The following is a 15,013-nucleotide window of genomic DNA, read 5'->3' as shown; positions in this document are numbered from 1 at the left end:
TTTATGTGAAAGAAGCGAGAACAGTTGATTTGTAAATAGAAAAGATGCTGAAGGAAGAGGAAGTAAAAGAGCTCTCAGCTATGTGTTTACACATTGCTGGCGATGTCGTCGGTTCTTCGGTTGACCAAGCTACAACTATCAGAAAGGTACATCGAGCGAGCAGCTATTAATACTCCAGTGCAGGTCCTTAATTTTTAAAAATGCATCAATGCTGTAGTCTTACTATACTTAAGTTTGAAGACCAGTTATAATACTTTGAAACGTCTGATCGATCTCTATCTACAGAGCTTTCTCGTCTTACTTTTCTTTATTTGTGGAATGCAACAGGGTAGTGCAGCAGATGTTGCCATGTGTGCATGTTACAAATTTGGAATAATGAACAGTTGAAGGACCTTGGATGGAAGTTACTTCTACAGGTTAGTGTTTATTTCTTGAATATTCTCCTGTTTTTGTACACAGTATGTGCTTTATATCTTTTATTAAGTTCTTTCAAGTAGTTCATCATTTGAGTTTCGAATTTTTAAAAATTATAATAATATATTCTACTTATGTTGAAGAAAATGGGATTGGTTAAGTTAGGTTATGGATTCTTTTGTCGAATACATGAGAAAATCGACGACATTTTTAGTATTGGATTGCTATAATGAAGAAGAATCCATTCATCTAGTTTTGTAAGATTTGGTTATAAACTTTCTTATTCCATATATATGCTCAAGCATGTGTAATGACGAAGCAGGTTCATGATGAAGTCATATTGGAAGGGCCAACAGAGTCGGCTGAGGTTGCGAAAGCCATAGTGGTTGAATGCATGTCAAAGCCCTTTAATGGCAAGAATATTCTTAAAGTCGGCCTCTCTGTGGACGCCAAGTGTGCTCAAAACTGGTATGCCGGGAAATAGAAGGTCAGGCGTTGGCAGTGTGGTGGGATATTTGCACCTGTAAATCCATGGCTGTTTGGGAGAGGTGTTAACCTGGGGGAGTATTGTCTGTTAAGGTTCTATTGGTGATTTGTAAATTTGTAATCAAAGTTCTATGGAGGCAATTATATGCCTGCATTGATTTCTAGAAGATCGTTGTGACTATAGTTCTATTGTGTTGTTTAGGTGATGTCAAAGAATTGGGTTTTTAACTGTGGCTATCCATATGCGGTTGTTTTCATACAAAATGATAGGTGAAAACCATTAGATGATAATTTAGTCAAATATATCAAATCATTTAACGGTTTTTACCTATTATTTTTACATGAAGATAACTTCACGTGAGTGATCAGCTTTTAACTTGGAAAAATGAAGCAAAGATGCTTATATCAACTGCATTAGCAAGCTATTCTTATTACTGTTTTTAAATGTACAAATATATGTCATATATCGGATCTTCATGCAAACTGTATCATTTGTATTGTATATAGAGAATGAAATTTACTGAAAGTTGTTATCTTTTACAAATTATGAGTGTGATCCATATTGTCTTAGGCTAATTAGTTCTTGCTTTGGTTCTAATTGTCTCTGTTTGTTTACCATTTTTCCTAATAAATTTAAGAAACGACAAATATAAAATATATTCATAAAAATGAAAATGTCATGTTAAAGCTTGATTTTCGATAAATACTCAACAAACACATATAAATTGAAAAATTAAAATAAAATCAGATAAAAAAAAGAATGAAATTTTAATAGGTTAAAAAAAGGCAGAAAATTGGTTTTTAAAAGCTTAAAAAGCTTTAATCTACAAATGTTCCATATTATCTTTAACACATTAGGCATATTTGATACAAGACCCCATAATTATTAACGAAATCATACTACCTCAACCAAATAGCGAACAAACAATCATATCCCAAAGTGAAAACTACCTTCACAAAAATATAATTGATTTGCATGTCACTTAGCAATAACCAAAAATAGACTTGGTAGATAATTAAAAGATTTTGCAGCCAGATTCTAACCGCAGATTAATGCTCACATTTTAGGGTTTCAATCTTATGAACACTGCAACTGAGATAAGTGTATGTAGTCCAAGAGAAATTCCACAACAAATAATAATAATTACATGAAAAGATCTGTTCATCTGTCTTGATTTATATTTTATACAATGCTTTTAAGTAGCCTAGTTGGGCACCTCTTCACCACCAAACACCACCCTCTTTGTAATGATATATCCGATAACCAAACATTGCTTATCATATGCCTAAAAAGTTTATTTCTTCCATGAAAACTTACTTTTTTCAAAACTTTAACAAATTCTCTCATTAACTAAACTCAAAGAAATATAGCATCAATAGGTGCCATTGTAATGCTGGTTTTTTTTTTTTTTTTCGGTGGAGACTCGAGGAAATCACTCCAATTCAAAAGTCAACTTATGATAGAATTTAACAGATAACATTGTATGCTCTCTATTTGTCATGCTGCTGCAGATCGATTTCCCAGGCCGAGGCCAACTGCAAGTGAAGTTGATCTGGTGGCATACCTTCCCATTCCTCAGCTGTGTCAGCTGAGGAAGCTTCATGCAAATTCAGCAAGAGCTCTTTCTTAACTTCCATTGGAATCCCAAAGGTTTCGGGACCATTATCCAACACTATCTCCAACAACTGAATTATGACAATGAATTCAATATTTAAGCCTCAATGAAAGAAATAAAGCAGATAGAAGTAAAGCAGAGGCAGAACTGTTTTCAGCCTAAATATGACAATTTAACCGTCACATAAAATCATCATGAGATTTGATCTTGTGGCACTTCTTGAATTTCTAAATAATTATAAATTAGTTAGTGAAATCCACAGATAATGGTATTTTATTGTTAAAATTATTTTTCTAAAGAAGATAGATCCACCAGTTTAGGCTCTGGAAAACTACTCAGGACTCCTATATCATCTGTCCCTACCTACTAAATTTGGGAAGTGGAAAGTGTGTTTATTTTGTTATTTTAAATGAGGGGAGAAAAGTTCTTATGACTAGCAACTTTGCATATTCTGGCTCAAAGAAAGGTAATCTAAACAGAAGTCATACCTGTTGAATCCAAGAGAAGCAGATATCATGCAGGTTCTGGTCCAGCAAGAATTGTCCGATGGCAGGCATAATCTCACAGGCAATCTCATTTGAAAGTTGGTCAATTACAGGACCCGTTCTATCCATAAGTTTTACAAGCAAAAGATCATCTGCAGTGGATAACACTTCTGCGAAGGCCGAATCAATATCACCCACTTGAAGGGCATGCATTGCATTGCTCCAAGAAGTCCAGATGGCATCCCTATCTTGTCCAACATTGTCATCAGCCATAGCTTCTGCAGTCATTTCGGGGATTGCAACTCTTGTTGCTCGAGCTGTTCCATTGTCCTCCCCAGCAACCCGAATCGCTTCCAAGGTAGCTTCATCCTTGGAAGCTTGCCAGACACTTCTTGCAGAAGGCCCCTCTCCAAGCCGAATGGGCAGTGCTGCTTTATCCCAAGCTCTCCTGCTGCCCCCTTGATCACCTTCAGGAACTGATTTTGGTGATCTCGCATCAACAGAACTACCACCAAAAGCCCTCCGTGTGGAAATCTGCCCATTTCTGGAAGCACCATACCCAGGAAAATCCCATCCCTCAGACGTGTCAGATCTCCAAGATGGCCCTCTTCCCCTCATACCTAATGCATTTCCATCTGCTTGAGAAAATCTTTCGCTAAATGGAGTACGTCCATCACCACCTCTTCCATATTTAGCAGTGGAATAGTCATTAAAACCATTATACTTGCTAGAAGGCCTACTGGACCCCTCAAACCCTGTGAAGTTACTACCTCTACGACCAGATGATATCGATAAATCACGTGACATGTCTTCAACAATTCTTTCTAGACCTCGAACTCTGTTCTCTAGTGTCACCATGCCATCATGAGATCCACCCATGAAATCCTGCAAAGTTTTAAAACATTTATCACTTAAAAATAACATATGCCAGAACTATAAATATATTTTTAGGCCATGTAGACCATACCTGCAGCATGTTCATCAAATGAACCTGTTGCCTTTCTAGCTGCAGTAGCTGCCTCTGGATGGCCAACCAGTTTCCCCTGTTATTAGAGAAGGATACTTCTGATTGACCGGCAAGATTTGAAGAACCCTCCCTTTGATCAATTTCAGTTCTATCATCAGTATCAAATGCTTTTGCCCTCAGTTCTTTTGCATTCATCCTCTTATCAGGTGCAAAATCATCAAAACTATGTTGTTTGGAATTTCTATCATTGCCTCTGTCTAACATGTGATTGGGGATGTTTCTCTCTTTTGAATCTTTAGCATTAGCCCCAGATTCCTCCTCATTGTTTGAGCTTGAAGAATTGAGACCTCTCCGAGGAAGAACTACTTCCACTGGCAAATCATCCGAACCCCTTCTTTCAAGTTTCTGGAAAAATTCTGGGTTTAATTCTTTATCACTTAAGGCAGGTGCTTTCTTTTTTAATATTACAACTGCTTTCTCTGAGATGCCAGCTGCTTTTGCTTTGCCAGTGGAATCCACATCTGAAGTACCTGCGGGCGACTCCTTTGCTGAAGGATCAATCTTCCTGTCCCCAAGATTTAATTTTGCACTTGTTTCTGGTAAAGGAGATGCACTAGATTTGTCACCATCTAAAGGACAAAAACAGTTGTCAGTAAGGTGAACAAAGACAAAATGACTAAAAAATAGATTCTGGCAGACAATCCACATATACCTACCACCAGATACAGGCTTTGAATCATCAGGGGGTCCATCTCCTTTCCCTGCAATATTTTTCCACAATTGCAATGCCTCCGTCATGCTGTCTCTCACAGGTTTTATCTGAATATCAGGAAAATGTTACTTACATACACAATATATTATGAAAAACAGAAAAAGAAATGCATCAGCTATTCTACCATGCTTGGACAAATAACCCTCAGCCGCATACATACAAGAGGCATACATAATACTATCATAACTGACACCTGCTAGCCCAGTAACACGACATTTACTAATTACTATAAACTTTCTGTGGGCAATACATTATTCATTTCATGATATTTAAAGAAGACACAATAGAATTCCAGCAATAAAATGAAGTCAATGGAAAAAATCTATTTTATAAGCTCCTGTGTTGGTTTGAGGGCAACATGTGTCCATGTCATTATTAAAAGATTTCCTTCCTAGAAAATTTTTATTTTTTTAAAGAAAAAAAAATGTAAGCAATGATAGCGTGGATCTTCTGTTCTGATCTTCAGAGAGAGGAGAGAGAGAAGAAATGGGATACCAAGAAGCAAGTTCAACAAGTTATGATAAGAAATTTCACTCAAATACCTTGTCAAACCGGCAATCCTCCAGTACTGCTACTGTCGATGCTGCTCCATCGGCAACCAAACCCCTAGAGTGCAGAGCCAAGGAACTTAACGCGTCAGCCGCTGCTTTACGTGTTGCCCAATCAGTACTGGTAAGGCAGTCATGAATGCTAGGAAGCAAGTGTTCCAAGCTTTGTGGTGTAATTGCTCCAACCTGCAATCAAAACTCAATTACTGCTCAGGTTTCGTACTAGATCTCTTCTCGCCTACAGGTACTTTTACTAGCATAATAGTTTGTTTATTCAATTTCATTAAATGAAGACAAGGACAGAAATAAAACAGGACTGAAAAGTTGGACAAATGCAACAAGAAATTGACAGATCCAAAATAAAAGAATATGAATATTTTTTGCACTGATCTCTACTTCATCCAGCTAAAGCTGATAAACAATGCCGCCAGATCTTCCAGTGCAGTTCATAAAACCCCATTCCAAACATAAGTCTCATTCGGCCATGTCAAACTGAATGTCTAACATTTTTTTCAGTTTTATATAATCCTATGAATCAAGTATAACAAATAAATACTACATTCTCGCCTATCTGCCCAAACATACCCTTTGGTCTGTAGCTGAATGTCAGCCTTAAAATATAAACCCTAAGTTCCAAACACAATTGACCAACAACTACAACTACTACTAAACTAAGCCATTTCCCCACTATCTAAGTTCAGATTCAAGAATCAAATGAGACCATTGCATTCTATCATAAACCATTATTGCATACAAGCAATTAAATCCAAGTTATTTATACCAATTTTCGAAAACAGGGTTGAGGGACAACAAAAACGCACTCCAAACTCCACAATTTAGATCAATCAACACATTCACCTACACCATTTCATTTCATTTTATTCCAAGTTCATCTAAAAACAATGGCTCAAAACTCAAAAGAGGCAATGTGGCAAACCTGCGACAAGCTGGAAACAACAGGCAAGATTGCAGCCTTCGCCAAGAAATTAGGGCTTCCAAGCAGCTTACAGATCCTCGGACAAATCTTCTGGAACGCCGGCACCAGCACCCCACCACCACCACCACCGCCGGCGGCAGATTCCACCATCTTCGCCAAACAAGCCGCGGCACCAGCCTGAACTCCCTTGTTCTGCTCTCCCATCGCCTCAAACAACGGCCTCACAAACAACGCCACAACCGAACCAACTCCAGCACCATTATCACCACCACCATTACCATTGCCATTGCTTCCTCCTCTCAAATACTGAGCGGCAAGTGCTCCAACTGCCTCACGGCACGCCTCACGGATGCCGGAATCAGCATCCTTGAGGCGGCGAACGACGGCAGCGAGGATCTTCGTAAGGTGAGGGACGGCGGCGTCGGGATGGGAAGCGCAAACGAAGGTAAGGAGGCGGAGAGAATCTTTCTTGACGGCGGGTTTAGGGTCAGCTGATGCGGCGTCGTATAGGGAGTTGAGTATCATTGGAATTGATTCAGGGGAGAGGGTCAAAATGGTCTTTTCGAGGTCTTCAATTGCGATCTGGTGTGTGTCTCGGTCCGAGAGCTTGGAAATGGAAGTTAGGATCCTCTGTTTGAGTTCCACCATAGCAAGGTGGGTAGATAGAGAGGAAGCATTTGTTGTTGTTGTTGAAGGCGTTGAAGAAGAAGAGTGTGAGTGTGGTGTTTTTGATGCAGAGTGTTGTTGTTGAGAGGGTTTTGTTGTGGGTTTAGAGGTTCGAGTATGAGTCTGGGAACTCATTGTTTTTGTGTGTAGTTTCAAATGCAATGTTGGTGAATGGAGTCTCAGAGTTTTTGGAGGGTGGGTTAGGTTGCTTTGGTGAGAGTGAAAGGAAAAGCTCAACCGTTATTCTAGATCTAGGAGCATGAAGAAGAAGGCGAAGATGAGCGTGGTAGTGCGTGACCTGAGTGAGGGAAAAAAGATAGAAGGTTGAGTTTTTTTGAAAAAAATGATCATCATAACAGTTAAGAGAGACATCATTTTGAATAAACAAATCTTTAGAACTGTTTGATTTTAAATTCATTTTTACAATATACTTACTTACTATATCTTATATATTCTTCTGTTTCACTAATAATGAATTTATTATTGCGAATAGACTTTTTCTCTAATTATTTTTTAAATAATAAATTTAAAAATTAATTAGATACAATAATACACGATTAATCATTTATGTAAAATTATTTTATAATAATAATGTATGAAGATAAAATATTCTTCGTAATTAGTTAATTAATTTATCAAATTTATTATTTTTAGTGATTAGTTTACTAGCATATATCAAAGAATATAACATTTGTTTGGGCTTAGTTATCATCACCATCAACATTATAATTGTAATCTTTGCTTTGGAATTCTTTTTCAATAATATTTTTTTCCCTTTTGTTTATGTGAATTGCAAGGGAAGGGATATGAGGAAATTTTAGGTATCTTTTGATGGGCCCGTTTGTCTACTATATTACCTAAATACTCTCTTTTAGAATTTAGATTTAGAAGGGGGCCAGGAAACAAATTAACCTCGGTTTAGTTTAATATAAAAGATTCCATTACTTAGATCCAACCAATGTATCTATTGGGCCTAATGAGATCATACACTTTTTGTCATTCAACCCGACCCGGCCCAATAAACAAGAATCCCCATCGATTAAGAGAAGGAGGAAAGAATAAGAACCCTTTCTAAACCCTGTCTTCTTCTTCTTCTTCTTCGTAGCGGCAAAAGGAACGAAAGTACCGAACCCATAAAACTTGAACCATAAACACAATGTTTCCCTTCTTGTTCGAACCCCAAAGCGACGAAGAGATCGAACACTCCGAAGAAGAAGAAGCATCCGAACCAGAATCAGAACCAGGATCCGAACCGGAAGAATCAGAAGGAGAAGAAGAAGAAGACGAACAAGAAGCTTCTAGAATCTCAAAGGAGAAGAAGAAGAAGAAAACACAGTCTCCGTGGGACTTCGCCAAGTACACTGAGTCAGTTGCGGAGGAGCACGCTCGCCGGAGTACAACCTCCGTTGACGAAAAAATCTCCAAAGCATTAAAACAGCGCTCAACACCTCTCGCGGTTCCTTCGCAAAACAACGACGTTGACGACTCATCAGATTCCGAACCTGATAAACAGGTAAAACTAGCTCACTTTTTTTTCATTATTTAAATGAAGGTTTCAAGGACAACTTTCTCCCTAGCTTATTTAGCTGATTCATGGCAGAATAAAATGCTTTTTATTTTTAATTCCTTGTTTCAAGATATTGTCTTATAGGCTCAAGTTGAATCATGACAGAAAAATAAGTGCTTATTTGTTTAAATTTTTTTTAAATTGTTTTTAATAGTTGATTGAAAAAAGGAACTTATTTGTTTGTGTTTTCTTTTTTAATTAATTGGACTTGTTTAGGAAGATTATAGACCAGATGAAGAAGATGAAGAGGAGGGCAATGCGGCTGATAGCAAGTCCTTTTTCGCTCCTTCTGATGGAGCATCTTTCCATGCGGATTCGTTCTTGCAGCTTCATTTGTCACGGCCTTTGCTCAGGGCTTGTGAGGCCTTGGGGTATGCTAAACCAACGCCAATTCAGGTTTGCTTTTACCTTGTGTTATTGTTTGTCTTTGAATCTTTACATTTTGATTATGTGGTTTTTGTTACTAATTTACTCTTGCGAGGCTTGCATATACTTACACTAATAAATTCATCATAATCCATTGTGCGGTTGTATGTTTGCAACTCTATTTTGAATGGTATTAGAATCTCTAGATGAATCAACCTTAGACTTCGATGTGTGAACAGTCTCCAAGTATAAAACATGTGCAAGTAGCCACTATCGTCACTTTTATTTGTTGTATGATTTCATGCTTTGTCGAACACTAGAAAAATTTACCTTGTTCTTGGGTTTGAATGATGGTAGGCAGCTTGTATACCATTGGCGTTAAATGGTCGTGATATATGTGGAAGTGCCATTACTGGGTCAGGAAAGGTAGTGCTTCTTTTTCTGTTCTTGGGATGATTGTTACCTTCTGACACTATCCACTTTTCTTTTCTTGGTAACTGAGTTGTTGTATCGTCTGTGTTTTAATACAGACAGCTGCATTTGCACTTCCCACATTAGAGAGGTTGTTGTTCCGTCCTAAACGCATGCATGCAATAAGGGTCCTTATTCTTACACCAACCAGAGAGTTAGCAGTACAGTAAGTATTTTCTTATTTGTTTATGGACCACTTTTGTAACTAGATGGATCGAAGTGAACATTGTTTTTGGTTTTCTGTCATCAAATGACAAATGTATTCATATAATGAAGTGGTTTCTCTTGTAATATTAAATACGATCTCATCAATTCTCATATTAAGGCTAAGGGCATGCTTTGTAGTTTGTTAAAAAAATCATCAGTTTAGTTAATTATAATGAATCAAGTACTTGTGGTAGAAGGTTATAGATGTAAAATATGGTAGCGCCTTTTTTAATATATATATGTAATCTTTCTAAATATATTTATTCCTGATTTTTTTGGCAGAGTTCACAGTATGATAGAGAAGCTTGCTCAATTTACTGATATTAGATGTTGCCTGGTTGTTGGGGGTTTGTCAACGAAGGTTTGATTCTGGTTTCTTCATGATGTTGTAATTTCATATGCTTACTGTTAGGGCAAATAGAGGTCATCTGCACTCCTGTATGATGTTGAGGTACCTGTTTGGAAAAATATCAATAGCCTGGTTGCTTTTTCTGTAATTCTGAAAAATGTCATGGGCCATTCCTGTTAGTTTGACATGAATAATCAATTATGGATTTCAACTGAGAGTTTCTTTCCGGCTACACTGCTGGAAGTGTATTACGTTAATATAAAAGACATGTGATTCTGCAATGCATTTGATAACCAAGTAGTTAATGATTTCATTTTTGGTGCTTTTTTCACGTTTTGCCTTTGTATGTTTCTAATTATGTTTGAAGGAGGATAATGCAATATGCCTTTTATTGGTTTTAAATATTTCCCTATTATAGAGTTAGTTGGTGAGGCAAACTGTGTACTTTGCTATTATACCTTAGAAGCGGTCACTTGTTTTTTCTAGGTGCAAGAAGCTGCTTTGAGATCAATGCCAGACATTGTCGTTGCTACCCCAGGACGTATGATAGACCATTTACGTAATTCTATGTCAGTGGATTTGGATGATCTTGCTGTGCTAATCCTTGATGAGGCGGATCGTCTTTTAGAGCTTGGATTTAGTGCTGAAATTCATGAACTTGTATGTTTTACTAGGATCAACAATGCAATGATCACTAAATCCAAATATCGTTTTAAATTTTAATTGCTTTCAGTTTTTGGAAGAAAATGTCAAAACAGTTGGTTATTTAATAGGTTCGCATGTGTCCCAAGAAAAGGCAGACAATGCTATTTTCAGCAACAATGACTGAGGAGGTTGATGACCTTATTAAATTGTCCCTAACAAAACCTGTGCGTCTTTCTGCTGATCCATCTGCTAAACGGCCTGCAGCCTTGACTGAGGAGTAATTTCTTCATTCTCTTTCCCTTTATATTTAATAATAATTTCATCATTCATTTCCATCCACTTCTGTACTCTATACTATGGTAGTTGGCTCTATATGTCATATTCATGCTCCTGTGGAATATATTCTTTTCCCCCTAATACTGATTATGCAAATTATCAATTTATCATGTGAAACTCATTTCAAGTTAGCACAGTTTTATATTTGAGTGGAGAATGGAGACCCTTAAATCCTGTTAACTGTTGTTTTCCTTTTTCAGGGTGGTTAGGATACGAAGATTGCGTGAAGCAAATCAGGAAGCAGTTCTTCTTGCAATGTGCTCCAAAACTTTTACTTCTAAAGTTATCATCTTCAGGTTATATTCATTTTCCCTGCTTATTTGAATAATAGTTTTCTTGGTACATGTAGTTTATTTAATTGTTAGCGATATTGACTATAATCTGGCGTTGAATTCGCTTCTCCAGTATTCATATCAATGGAGAAGGCTGCTCTAAAGTGACATTATCCATATGTAGATTAATAGTTACTGTGTGTGAAGTGTGAACCACTGGTGATTAGTCATCCATTCAGTTATTTCAATGTATAAATGATGGTTCTTCCTCCATTTGGAACATGTTTATGAAAAAATAAGCCAAAAATCTCTATTCCCACCTTTTAGATTTAAGTATACTTCCTAGCTCCTTCATTTGCACTGACTTCATTCTGCTAGTCTTATTTTCTCTAACTTGTTGATTATCTATCATCTCTACGTACAGTGGAACAAAGCAAGCTGCACATAGGTTGAAGATTATATTTGGATTAGCTGGTCTGAAAGCTGCTGAACTTCATGGAAATCTTACTCAAGCCCAGCGCCTTGAAGTATGTTTCTTAAATTAATAAATTGGCAGTAAGGTTTGCTTAATATTTATATTTGTGTTATGCTAAGATTTTTTTGCTTATGATTGATAGGCTTTGGAACAATTCAGGAAGCAAGAAGTTGACTTTTTGATTGCAACTGATGTGGCTGCCCGTGTAAGAATCAATTAAAGTTCATTTTTCTTTTATTTGGCTATTAGTCCCACATTAGTATTAATCATTCCGTTGCCTTGTCTGTACCCTTTATATTGGGACACATTGTAAGGATAGTGAACTTGCTTCAGTTAGATAGAAACATCCAAAGTTGTCATAGTGTCTTATTAGCTTTTTCCTTTGGAATTTTGGATATATATTTGACCCCTGTCAATGTATTTTACTTATAGGGCCTTGACATCATAGGTGTTCAAACAGTTATCAACTATGCATGTCCTCGCGATCTTACCAGGTAGAGTCTGTGATTCATGTTGTTGTCAACTCTGCTTTTGATGAATAAAATTTTGACATGTTTCATGTGTTACAACTCTCGTTTTGCATCCTTCAGTTTGTTTCGCTTACCTTAATTGTTACTTATTACAATATCTCATGCTGGTCTAATGGTCTTGCCTTTAACATCATTTTATTCTCTCTCTGTGTCTCCTGTTAACTTTAATCAATACCTTTATTCTGAAGCTATGTTCATCGAGTGGGTCGTACAGCAAGAGCTGGCCGAGAAGGATGCGCCGTCACATTTGTGACTGATAACGACCGGTCACTTCTAAAAGCAATTGTGAGTTTCTTTCCCATGATTTTTAATTTTTTACTCCTCTTTTTCAGCTTAGTTTCATAATTTCTTCCTGTCTTCCTTTTAAGATAGTATAGTTATGCAAGCTGATGCGTGATCTTAATACTAGTTATTTGGATGTTCCTAGTTGAATACCTTACTGATTCTTTGCATAGACAGAATTGAAGTAGAAACTAAAAGAGTAAAAAGAAAGTCAGTGATTTTTATTATCCTTTTTATAATCTTTCTGTTAAAGCTGGTTTTCAATTGATTAGGCAAAGAGAGCTGGTTCAAAGCTGAAGAGCCGAATTGTAGCAGAACAATCCATACATAAATGGTCTCATATAATTGAGCAATTGGAGGATCAAATTGCAGAAGTACTTGAAGAAGAGAGGTTTTTGATTGTTAATGGTTCTCTTATTTTAGCTACTGTACTGTATTAATAACTACTGTACTGTATTTTTACATCTCAAATTCTCATATTTTCTTTTTTTTTTTGGGGTCCAGGGAAGAAAGAGCCCTAAGAAAAGCTGAAATGGAGGCCACAAAGGTATAGATCAGCGATTCATTGTTTTGTTTGCTTGGAGTTCTGGGATGCCTTGGATTACAATTCTGTGTGTTCACTTCACATTATTGTTTAAGAAATAGTACTTCCTAATAGTAGTATTGTATATGTGGCTTTGAACCTTCCATTCACACACTGCATTTTCTCATTCAAAAGATTTACCATTCAAATATAATCATGTTCTTATAAAATGGGCAGGCTGAAAACTTGATTGCTCATAAGGAAGAGATCTTTTCCCGCCCCAAAAGAACCTGGTTTGTAACAGAGACAGAAAAGAAGGTTGCTGCAAAAGCAGCAAAGGTAAAATTTCTTGTTTCATTGTTGTGATATTCCTCAAATTACAAGCAATTAGTTTTCCCTTTTTTGTGAGGTCATTATAATGCATTTTAATAGGGTTGGCTCTTTCCCTTCTATTAAATTGTTTCTTATCAGGCATCTATTAATAACGACAAGAGTTCTGGAAAGGTAATAAGTGCTCAGGAAGCTGAAGACCTCAAAATGAAGGAAAAGAGGAAGCGGGAGCGAGAGGTAAGGAGGGGACCCCCTATTTTGCATGCAGCTTTTTTATTATTGTACCTATTAGGATATATATTCAAACTTGTTTCCATGCATTATTCAGTAATTGCATGATGGATTTTTAACCAATGCAGAAAAATTTGCCGAGAAAGAAGCGTAGAAAATTGGAAGCGGCTAGAGAGATGTTGGAAGATGAAGGAGATGATGACAAACCAGAAGTATGCACTTCCTGTTTGCATTTAAGGTTGTAATTTAATTCGTATTCCTTAACCTCTGTTGAACTTTAATACATGAACTGCAGGCTAAGGGGGCAAATAAGAAAGAAAAGGGTGGACTTTCACTTGTTGATGTCGCTTATCGACGAGCAAAAGCAGTGAAGGCTGTCAAGAAGGCAATGGATTCAGGCAAGATCGTGAAGAAGAACAAAAAGAATACCAATCGTCCTTCACATAAGTCGTCTTCAAGGACACAGGAGATGCAGGAGCTATTCCAGGCTGACATGAAGGACAAAAAGCCGAAAAGAAGAGGTGCTGGAGCAGGAAAAAAATCTAAGAGTTCGTTCAAGAGCAAGTCAAGGTATTTACTCAAATCAATCCCATATCTTACATCTGATTAGTTTCATCTTGGTTGAGTCATAAAGTATTAACTTCTTTCTAACGTTGGTAGTTTTTCTGCATCCTGATTTATACTTGCTTTCAATATCTCATTCAAATTCTTTTTCAGGTACAAGCGCAGGTAGTTTGAGGCTAACGATCCTTATTAAAAATGTGTTCATGGAATGAAAATGGACCTGCAATGCAAGACCTTATTGTTAATCTGACATGGGTGCAAAGGCACAAGACTTGTACCATATCCAGTCACCAATGGAGGTGATTAAATGAGCAGCTTCTACCACCTGTGAGTTTTAATGGTTGCCTTTTGGTGCTTTTGTGTTACCATGGTGACTGGTGGATAATCAATGTGAGAAGTTAACAATCACATCTCCCATACCCTTTTGTGAGTTTCGATTGTTGTATCATGTGAACTTCATTCATGACCCAATTTGAGTTGTGGTTTATAGCTAAATATTTATAGTTGCTCAATTTTGTAATTCAAGAATCGAATTCTAAATTTATGATTAGAGATTATTCATTGCTAAATATTTATAGTACTTGGAATGATGAGGTAGGAGTCAAATGGATTTGATTTGAACTATTAGTTTGATCTTCTGTTTGGAATTATGGATAACAGATATTACAATGTATATAAAAGTTAATAATTTTCTGAGTATATACCCAAATAGGTCCCTAAGAAATTTTACATTGGACTTTTTCGTCCCCAAGAAGTTTTTATTACAAACTTCTTACAGAGGTCTTTGAACTTTACAAAAATAAGACATATAGGTCATTTCATCACATTTTCAAGGACTTATTTGTCCAAGTAAAAACGACGAGTCTGACTATAGTAGAGATTTATATATCTTATTTTTATAAAGTTTAATGACTTCGATGTAATAAATTTTTTTGAGGATGAAAACATCCAACACAATTTCTTAAGAATCTATT

General features: G+C 36.7%; 2 protein-coding genes and 1 long non-coding RNA gene across 3 annotated transcripts; 2 read left to right on the top strand and 1 right to left on the bottom strand.

Moving 5' to 3' along the window:
• The first annotated feature begins 147 nt into the window (after positions 1–147).
• Positions 148–922, top strand: LOC140183898 (uncharacterized). The gene is made up of 3 exons (XR_011880428.1): positions 148–183; positions 328–416; positions 737–922. It is a non-coding gene; the product is annotated as an uncharacterized lncRNA (long non-coding RNA).
• Positions 923–2,007: 1,085 nt separating this feature from the next.
• LOC112795623 (microtubule-associated protein TORTIFOLIA1) lies at positions 2,008–7,307 on the bottom strand. Its single transcript, XM_025837649.3, has 6 exons — positions 6,226–7,307; positions 5,283–5,474; positions 4,685–4,787; positions 3,969–4,597; positions 3,005–3,886; positions 2,008–2,586 (listed from the first exon to the last, which is right to left on the bottom strand). Exons 1-6 carry the CDS (start codon positions 7,024–7,026, stop codon positions 2,392–2,394), a joined length of 2,802 nt encoding a protein of 933 aa, XP_025693434.1. The 5' UTR covers positions 7,027–7,307; the 3' UTR covers positions 2,008–2,391.
• Positions 7,308–7,688: 381 nt separating this feature from the next.
• LOC112795614 (DEAD-box ATP-dependent RNA helicase 28) lies at positions 7,689–14,608 on the top strand. The gene is made up of 19 exons (XM_025837637.3): positions 7,689–8,404; positions 8,675–8,854; positions 9,182–9,250; positions 9,355–9,461; positions 9,785–9,863; positions 10,338–10,511; positions 10,625–10,773; positions 11,033–11,128; positions 11,529–11,631; positions 11,722–11,784; positions 12,012–12,073; positions 12,298–12,394; positions 12,664–12,782; positions 12,896–12,938; positions 13,152–13,253; positions 13,386–13,481; positions 13,604–13,687; positions 13,771–14,045; positions 14,193–14,608. The coding sequence occupies exons 1-19, from the start codon at positions 8,048–8,050 to the stop codon at positions 14,206–14,208; spliced, it is 2,271 nt and encodes a 756-aa protein (XP_025693422.1). The 5' UTR covers positions 7,689–8,047; the 3' UTR covers positions 14,209–14,608.
• The last annotated feature ends 405 nt before the right edge of the window (positions 14,609–15,013 follow it).

The sequence above is a fragment of the Arachis hypogaea genome, chromosome 1, assembly GCF_003086295.3.
Source record: "Arachis hypogaea cultivar Tifrunner chromosome 1, arahy.Tifrunner.gnm2.J5K5, whole genome shotgun sequence".
Classification (NCBI taxonomy): Eukaryota; Viridiplantae; Streptophyta; class Magnoliopsida; order Fabales; family Fabaceae; genus Arachis; species Arachis hypogaea.
Note: the sequence above shows the minus strand (reverse complement) of the source record. Positions and strands in the feature narration are given on the sequence as shown.

Bases quoted from the DNA above. Each gene is read 5' to 3' on its own strand.
- LOC112795623 (XM_025837649.3), bottom strand. From the start codon at position 7,026: ATGAGTTCCCAGACTCATACTCGAACCTCTAAACCCACAACAAAACCC. The intron at 4,788-5,282 runs GTATTTGAGTGA...CCTGATATTCAG, and splicing joins AGGATTGCCGGTTTGACAAG to ATAAAACCTGTGAGAGACAG. The intron at 4,598-4,684 runs GTAGGTATATGT...TTTGTCCTTTAG, and splicing joins TTCAAAGCCTGTATCTGGTG to ATGGTGACAAATCTAGTGCA.
- LOC112795614 (XM_025837637.3), top strand. From the start codon at position 8,048: ATGTTTCCCTTCTTGTTCGAACCCCAAAGCGACGAAGAGATCGAACAC. The intron at 8,855-9,181 runs GTTTGCTTTTAC...GAATGATGGTAG, and splicing joins CTAAACCAACGCCAATTCAG to GCAGCTTGTATACCATTGGC. The intron at 13,482-13,603 runs GTAAGGAGGGGA...TAACCAATGCAG, and splicing joins AGAGGAAGCGGGAGCGAGAG to AAAAATTTGCCGAGAAAGAA.